This window comes from Miscanthus floridulus, chromosome 8 (assembly GCF_019320115.1).
Source record: "Miscanthus floridulus cultivar M001 chromosome 8, ASM1932011v1, whole genome shotgun sequence".
In the NCBI taxonomy this organism is placed as follows: Eukaryota; Viridiplantae; Streptophyta; class Magnoliopsida; order Poales; family Poaceae; genus Miscanthus; species Miscanthus floridulus.
The window spans coordinates 33,668,626-33,677,748 of NC_089587.1; the positions used below are offsets into that span (position 1 = coordinate 33,668,626).

Below are 9,123 nucleotides of genomic sequence, written 5' to 3' on the forward strand. Positions count from 1 at the left end.
TTTTGCGTTAGCAAAAAAATAAAAGACAAGAATGACTCTCTAGAGTGCGCACGAGATATATAAAAACTGATGGAGAGTGAAAAAATATAGAAAATAATTTTTATGTGAACAATGTTCTAAATAATGATTTAGAATAGGATTTAAAAAGGCTCTAACATGCTCTTTTTTCTAGTACTAATTATATTTACCTTTACGAAATTTGCCTCTACTTTCTTCTTACCGACATAATGTTGCATGCATGCACTTCCTTTGCCACGATCTGCACTGGTTTCTCATCTTTTCGTTCTCGGTTGCACCAGAGCATGAAGTCCCCAACCGATCATCCATGCCGACATCACTAGCCAGTTACACCACAGTTCATGTCTCAAGCTTTCGCCCTTATCTTGTGATTTTACTCGGCGGGTGTTTGGTTTTCATCAAATGTTTGAAAATATAAATAGAGTATTAAATATAGACTGATTATAAAATTAATTGCACAGCTTACGACTAATTAACGAGATAAATATTTTAAACCTAATTAGGCCATGATTTGACAATGTAGTGCTACAGTAAATATATGCTAATGATTGGTTAATTAGGCTTAATAAATTTGTCTCGTGGAGTATTGATGGACTCTGTAATTTATTTTTTTATTAGTATCTGAATACCCCATACAATACCCTCACGTGATACCTCCTATTTTTTAGTCATCGGATCAAATATCCCCTTAATATGATGCTTGGGTAACGTATTATTATTTATCATTTAGCCCATTCTTAGGAGGAGCAAATTAGGGAATTGATGGAAGAGGACTAGAGGAGGCGATGGAAATTTTTTATCCCCTTGCGGTGCAGTGTGCTATGTGCAGGCTGTGCTCGTGGCTTGTGAGGGCGAGGAGGAGAAGACAAGGGTCACATGGCGTCTGCCTAGGGTGGCCCCTCACAGCGAATAGGGTGGCCCCTTACAGCGAAAATTCAGCCTCTTCGGCTAGGCTAAAACGACGATCATGAATTATTACTGCGACGAAGCGAACCGTTTTTTTTTTCGCTGCGAGCCCATGCCATGCCGCTGTTCGCTGTAACACCGCCCTCTCCCTCTCCCTCAGCACTTCCCTCTTGAGCAGCACAGCACAGAGCAGGCTCACTCACACACAGCACAGTCACTGCAACTGTGTTAGTGCCTTGGAAGTCAGATATTATTGCGGCCTCCAACCCCCATTAAGCGCCTACACCTCCCTCCCTACTCTCTTCCTGAGAAAAGAAATGTTTCATATCTGCTCCCTCCTCGTTCCCCTCTGACTGATTTGAGAGCTCGGGCACCAGATCTGAATCCTATTGTGCCTTTGGTGTAGAAGCATTCTGCTAGTAGAGGTGCTGTTCCAGTTCCAGTTCCAGGATGAGCAAGGAGGATGTCCTCAAGGTGCAGGTGTGTGAGCTTTGCTGGCCTCTTCTCAACTCCACCGTTTTTCTTGTCTTGTTTTCTTGCTGCCATTTTCTCTCCAGGGCAGGCGGAGGCAGCTTTGCTTGTGTTTGCAGCATGTGTTACCTTTCCACGCCTCCTGGCTGCAGTCCTACCGTGTTTCTTGTTGTCTCTTGAAACCCCTCTGTTCTGTTGTTTTTTTCGTGACGTTTTCCTTCCTCGTTTCAGACTCTGATGCTGAGAGTCAACATACACTGTGATGGGTGCGAGAAGAAGGTCAAGAAGACCCTCCACAAGATCGACGGTACAAGAAAGAACTCATCTTTTGCAACAGCAAATTGCCTGTTTTTTCTTTGTCAACGTTTGCTCTGCATTTTTGTTGACGGAAACCTGACGAAATTGATCTGTACTGTAGGTGTCTACCAGAGCAGCATCGACGCGGAACAGGGGAAGGTGACGGTGTCCGGCTTGCTGGATCCGGACACCATCATCAGGAAGCTCAACAAGGCCGGCAAGCCGGCCCAGCTGTGGGGTTCCAAGCCCGGCGTCCCTCAGAACGCCCACCATGGCGGCGGCGGCAGGGGCAAGGGCCAGCCCAAGGACGCCGGCGGCAAGGGCCATTCCAAGGACGCTGGCGGTGGCAAGGGTCATTCCAAGGACGCCGGCGGCGGCAAGGCCCAGAAGGGCGGTGCGGGTGGCGGCGGTCACAAGGGTGCTGGCGGCGGAGGTGGTGGCGGGGGCAAGGATGCGAAGATGGTGATGCCGCAGCCGACGCCACAGCAGCTCCAGCAGCTGCAGCAGCAGCTGCAGATGAAGGGGCTGAAGCTCCCGCCGCACCTCTTGGGTGGCAATATGCCGGCGTTCCCCGCGGCGGCGCCGTTGAAGGACCCCAAGTCCGTCAAGTTCGCCCTCCCCGAGGACAACTTCGACGACGAGGGCAGCGAGTTCGACGATGAGTTCGACGACGACGACTTCGATGACGAGGACGACTACGACGACGACGGCTTCGACGACGATGTCTACGACGACCCCAAGATGATGATGAAGCCCATGGCTATGCCGCCGCCGGCCGGCGGGGGCGACAAGAAGGGCGGTGGTGGCAAGAAGGGTGGTGGAGGCGGCGGGAACGAGATCCCGATGCAGATCAAGGGAAACAACCACGTCGGTGGGCAGCCGCCCAATGCGAAGGGAGGCGGCGCCCCGGGCGGCGGGAGCCACCTGGGCCTGGGGAACAAGGGCGGCGGCGTCGGTGTCGGTGGCCCGATGGGCGGCATGCTGCCTCAGCAGGGTATGATGAGGCCTAACATGCTGGGTGGTGCCGGTGCCGGCTTCCCCGGCACCGCCCAGATGGGCGGCGGACCTATGGGCATGCCGAAGGGCCACCCGCACATGGGTGGTATCATGGAGCAGGGCGGCGGCGGCGGTGGCATGCCGGGCCTGGGGTTCTACCAGGGAAGTGGCAACGGCGGCGGTGCTGGCGGCATGCATTCTGGGGCTGAGATGCTTCAGGCCGCCGCGGCAGCCGGGAACCCTATGGCGCAGCAGCAGTACATGGCCCTGATGCAGCAGCAGCAGCACCAACAGCAGCAGCAGTACATGGCCCTGATGCAGCAGCAGCAACAGCAGCAGCAGATGATGCTGCAGCATGGGAACGGCGGAGCAGGTTACCCGGCGATGGGCTACGGCTATGGCCGGCCACCGATGCATTACCCGATGGGGTACCCAATGCCCCCGCACTCGCATGCCGACAATTACAACATCTTCAGCGACGAGAACCCCAACAGCTGCTCACTGATGTGATCAGCATGGGGATGGTGCCGGCCGGTTGCTCCCTCTGGCTGCCCTGTTCCAAGTGAAACCATCTCAAGGAGCTCAATGGCCACTGCTGATCACCGATGGACATCCCCATGGTTGAAACACCGTGAATCAATCAATCGTCAATCAGTATACTTGGGGATGATAGTCCTAGCTAGAATCTATCAACTATCTATCTTTTCTCATTTTCGCCTTTCTTTCAAAAAAGGAACTTCCTTGAATGCGAAGTTAGGTATAGTAATTATGAATAGTTTTCATCATCATAAGAGAAGAAGAGGATGATGGGGCCTTCATAGCCACCCACCCAATAGGGGTGGTTCGCTTGTGGCTTCGTCCCTTCTGGCTTCATAAAGGTGGACTGATGGTAGAACAATGTTGTCAATCTCAGTAAATCAGTGTGTGCATATGTTCTCTCTTCTAACTATATATATAATGGTAAGTTATGTTTATCAGAGTCAGCTAATTTGTGGAGCACGCAGTTGTGCAAGTTGGATACCTACCATATACATTGCAGTGCTGGTATTTCATCTGGTTTCCGAAGGCTATCGCTGAACGCTTAATGATGTATGTATGTTCGTTTGTTGATCTCATGAAGTCCTGAGCTTGCTTTTTTTGCTTTTAACTTGAATTGCACGCGGCTAGTGTTGACAGAAGCAATCTTGTGTAGTTGTGTTATTATCTTTTTATTGAAGTAAGTTGATTGTTGGGTTTATTTTTTAGATAATGGAAAACTTCTAGCTTCAATCTTCACGAAAGAGGCATCAATCCACAAAAATTTAACTCAAACAAACAAAAAATAGTTGACATTTAAAAATCATCCATTGAATACATAGAATTGTGTTACTTTGTTACTAAAAATCGGCACACCAAAATTAACTAAAGGCTTGTTTGAGAGCTCTAGCTTTGAGAAAACAGAGAGCAACTCCAGCGTGGATCTATGCTAGATCAATGCTCCCAGCGTGGTATTGGTGGGTAATTTCCATCGACTCCACGAGGAGTTTCAAAATCAGCGTTTTTAGAGCACCCTTGTGGATTGAGTTCACGGAGTTAGACCGTTTGGCCGGAAAAACTAAGAGTAGAGCTGTTTTTTTTATATGGAGGTACGTGTAGCTCTGCCAAACAGTATTGGCTAGAATCAAAGCTAGTGTCCCCCTTCAATATAATATTGTTAACAAATTTTGTTTGGCCATTATAAGACACAAAATTGCCTAATAAACTCAGCTCCTGTGATTAACAAAGATCTGGCGAGGAGGGATGAGTCTCTTTGGGCTTGGACGGAACCAGAAGACATTCCGCCCCAAGAAGAGCGCTCCATCAGGCAGCAAGGGAGCGCCTCCGAAAGCACATAGATGCCACTCTCGGCAGTGGAAACCTGGGAAGCTGTGAGTTGGGATGAAAATGGTACTGATATTTTCTGATCGTATTTGAGTCCGAATCTGTTTATAGGGGTTTAGATCTATTTGTATCCGAGTCCGAATATTCAACATCCGATACCGTATCCAAATACTCAAATCACATGTTTATGATGTCGATATCTAATCGTATCCTATTCGGCATGACTGACACTATCCGTATTCGAATCTGAATCCGACCAGAAATATAAAAACAAATATAATATTAGTGATATCGTATCCAATCCGTTTTATCCCTAGCTGTGAGGTTGCCTCCTGGAGAGGATATCAATGAATGGCTTGCTGTGAATACTCACGGAATTCTGCACGCCTGAGAGCCGCCCGACAATGACAGATGGCCCAAAGTATGAGTACAGATGGGCTGATGGTGTACAGATATGTGGAGTATCTGATGGATTGGATTGAAGGCCAGCTTGATGATGAATCCATCATATTTCCTCAAAAACTTGGCACACCATTCCCGCCAAACTTCAAGGAAGTAGCGGAGACAATATTCAAGTGCTTGTTTTGTGTATATGCCCACATCTACCATTCTCATTTCCAGACGATTGTTAGCCTTAAAGAGGAGGACCATCTCAATACCTGTTTCAAGCACTTCATTCTGTTTACAAATGAGTTTGGCCTGATTGACAAAAAGAGCTGACTCCACTCCAGGAGCTCATCGAGTCCATCATCGTTCCTTACTGAGAATACGCCGTACTAAACATGGATACAGAGCTCTCAATGCTGATGGCTGTGAAACTGTTTGAGACAGTACTTCACTGCATAGAGCTTATTGTTCCAGTTATTAGACATAAAAGGATGTGTGACATTGCTAATGCTATATGTGCGTGTACCTGTACTCCCTCCGTACTCGTATTAGAGGTCGTTCTGGTCAAGCTACATGGGGCACCAGATGGACGTGTTAGCCCCTGACGCTTCATTCCCGCACGCCTGCCGCCAGCATGGCTCGACAATGAATTAATCACGGCTCTTCGTTTTGTGCACGCTCGCTCGTGTCAAGGCTCTTCATCACGCGCACGCTCGCCTCCCGCAGCACGCGCTCGCCGTCAGTTCGTCTCCCGCAGCACACGCTTGCCACCGGCGCCATGAAGCTCGCTCGCACCATGGAGGCGCTGGACTCCGTCAAGGCCCTAGACTCCGTCGAGATGCTGGACACCGTCGAGCAGGCACTGGACAACGTTGAGGTGGACTCCGTCAAGCAGATGCTGGACAACGCGCCATGGTACGAGCGCCACAGCAAATAATTTGGAAAACGAGCGCCACGACAAATAATTTGGAAAACGCGCGCCATGCAGTCCAGGCCAAAAAATCGAATCTGAGCGCGCGCCATGCATGGCAAAAACAGTGCCATGCAAAATGAAGACGGCAGCAAAAAAGTGCGGTGGCCAGGAGTCAAACTCGGCTGGCCGAGTCAAGCCTCGATGCGCTAGCCATATGAGTTGGGAAGTTTTCTCGTATAGAATGCACCCGCAACCCTATTTAATAGGGGCAGACAGGGAAAAATACCCACTAATTAATCACTCCTTAGTATGCACAATCATGTCCTAAGGGCAGTCCCAATGGTGCATTGATGATGGTTTCTATCCTCATTAAATGACTTGCCACGTAGGCAAAACACTATCATGACAACGTAATTAATGAAGAAAGAGAGCAAAAATCATAGAAATTGTTTCTTCATGTAGAAATCAGGTCTACTCTTGACCCAATGCACCAAGAAACCATGAAATCGCAATTGGAGAGAAACCACTAGTTTCTAGGAAGCTCGTGTCGTACTCTCATTGGAGTAAGAAGGTAGAGTTGGGAGAGAGAAAGAGAAAATAATTATTACTTATAGAAACTATGGGTTGGAAAGCAGTACTTTTTTATGCGGTATCCTATGTTATAGAAACTACTAGTTTTTTCCATTGGAACTGCCCTAAATGACCTCTAATACGAGTACGGAGGGAGTATGTTTCTTCCTGATCCTGTATTGGCCATGTAAGTGTGCCTGTTATCAGCTAAACCACTTTAATTAAGTCAGCAGCAAAATTCATGAATTTGCAAGAAAAAGAACACTACTAGCTAGAGTATCTAATGGCCGCCGCCACAACTGGTTTCGTAGTATCTAATGGCCGCCGCCACAACTTAACACCTCTTGAGAATTGGTTCATGTTTATGATGATGTACTGAGAAAGAAAAACACAAGAAAGCTGTGTTGGATTAATGTACGCTGTGCTTGTCAGCTTATTTAAAAAAACAAAGATATAAAATTATGTCCTTTGACCAAAAATTAAACAACTAATTTGAACTCTGAAGGTCGAATGTCTAATACAAACTACATATCACGGTAGAAAAGATTTGGAATAACAACACTAAAAAAGATCTGGCATAATTGTTGAGAAAGTAGACAATTTTCAGATTAAAACCAGAACATAAATCATAGCAATCTCAGATACTAGTATAAACATAGCTTGTTTCCTAGTCAGATTAAACATCATGAACATAAATAATAGTGTAAGCATAGCTCGTATACTAGTCAGATTAAACAACATAAACACAAATACTAGTGTAAGCATAGCTCGTACACTCATCAGATTAAACATCATGAACAGAGATCACGGGGTGGGTACCTTTCGGGTGCAAAGGGAGACGTGGTGAAGATGCTGTTGCTGATGGTGGTACGAAGTCACCTATGAGTGGTGGAGGAACGTTCCTGCTGAAGATGCGACGAGTCTGATGGCGGCGAAGACGATTGCTGGTGCACGCCGGCAATCGTCTTCGCCGCCGGTCAGGATGGAGAGACTACAACGGCGTCGTAGTAGTCACAGAAGGAAGACACCAATTGACTACCTTAAGATTTTTCAAAACTAGAAACTTCCAATTTTAGTTCTAATGTAATTTTATCCAGGAGAGTTGATACATTTATATAGGGAGGAAAACTCCCTACCTCCTCATCAACTAGCAATACGATACTAATTGATGTTGCACGTTTCTCCTCTACTCATGGGATTAAACATTAAAGCCCATTAGAAAAAATAGATATTGGGCCCTTTGAGATTTATTAAAATTTATGCATACAGGTTTAGAGGAACTAGACCATATAAATTTTAACAATAATGACATAAAAAAGGTGTTGGTGAATTTCTGATTTACTACCAAAGCATCATACTTTACTATCATTTTAATTTTTTCTAGCTAAACTATCTTTGTTAAGGATGACCCCTATTTTAAAATACCACATAAAAATATTTTAAGAGTTGTTTTCATACGCTAAAATTTTTATGTAACCTTAACTCAGTTATTGACAAGATATTTATACATAGAATTGACTATGAAAGAAGTCAAAATACCATCTTTGTGAAGATTTTACATAAAAGGATATAAACCCTCATTGAGATTAATAAAAACCACACCAGAAACAATATATATTATGCCAATCAGTTAGCAGTTTATTTTCTACTAAAGATCTCCTGAAGTAGACACTAAGAGGACTTGAACTAAGCACCTTTGATACTGTTGCATGTTTTCCATGAATAATATCAAACAATTAAGGGTATCAAAAATTTTAAAGCTTGGTGTCGGTGTTTTGAGTAAACACCAACAAGTAAATTTGTATTATTGCGCGTTGGACCCGGATGGTATGCTAAAAGACACAAAGTTTATACTGGTTCGGATAGAATGTCCCTACGTCCAGTTCATGGCTGTGCCAGCCCTGCTGACACAGTAGACGGTGCCAAGGATAGCTCCATGCTGAGCGTCTGTCTGTTGATGATGCCACGCTCTGGCTTGATCAACAAGTGGTCACATCCCATCCGCCCTGGCGGGTGGCGCGACGAACCAGGGTGTCAATCCGCAACCCTATGGGGAATGGACGGCGCAGTGACTGCACATCCGTCACTGTAGAGGACGCGAGTCTCCTCTTGGACCGTAGTGGTTGTTGTATAGTTCCATCAAGATCCACGCCCAAGGGCCAATGGCGGTGCCCACAACATTGTAAAACAAATATCGGCGCCCACAACATTGTTCGGGCTCTAACATGCCCAGAAGGACCTTAAAGCGCCCGTCTTGTCATATCCTGTCAGTACTTTCCTACAGGCGTGCAGGGTATAGTCCTCGGTTTTACAGTTGACTTGAGTGTCCTGCCTTATCTGCGCGTGTAGTTATGAATGAGCAGCGCGCAGACGTCGGGCGAGGCAGAGCCAGCCTCCAGACGTCGGGCAAGATGGAGTCTGCCCTCGGACGGCGGGCGAGGCGGAGCCAGCCCTCGGACATCGAGCAAGGCAAAGTCTGCCCCTGGACATCGGGTGAGGCGGAGTCTACCCCAGACGTCGGGCGAGGCGAAGCCAGCCCCCGGACGTCGAACGAGGTGGAGTCTACCCTCGGATGTCGGGCGAGGCGGAGCCAACCCCCAAACGTCGGGTGAGGCAGAGCCTGCCCCCAAACATCGGGCGAGGCGGAGTCTACTCCCAGATGTCGGGTGTGGCAGAGCCAGCCCCCGAGCGTTGGATGAGGCAGA

At 47.2% G+C, this 9,123-nt stretch overlaps 1 protein-coding gene and 1 pseudogene across 1 annotated transcript; both read left to right on the plus strand.

Moving 5' to 3' along the window:
- The first annotated feature begins 1,203 nt into the window (after positions 1-1,203).
- Positions 1,204-3,660, plus strand: LOC136476147 (heavy metal-associated isoprenylated plant protein 33-like). The gene is made up of 3 exons (XM_066473866.1): positions 1,204-1,404; positions 1,627-1,702; positions 1,814-3,660. The coding sequence occupies exons 1-3, from the start codon at positions 1,375-1,377 to the stop codon at positions 3,196-3,198; spliced, it is 1,491 nt and encodes a 496-aa protein (XP_066329963.1). The 5' UTR covers positions 1,204-1,374; the 3' UTR covers positions 3,199-3,660.
- Positions 3,661-4,467: 807 nt separating this feature from the next.
- Positions 4,468-5,312, plus strand: LOC136476149 (MOB kinase activator-like 1A; annotated as a pseudogene).
- The last annotated feature ends 3,811 nt before the right edge of the window (positions 5,313-9,123 follow it).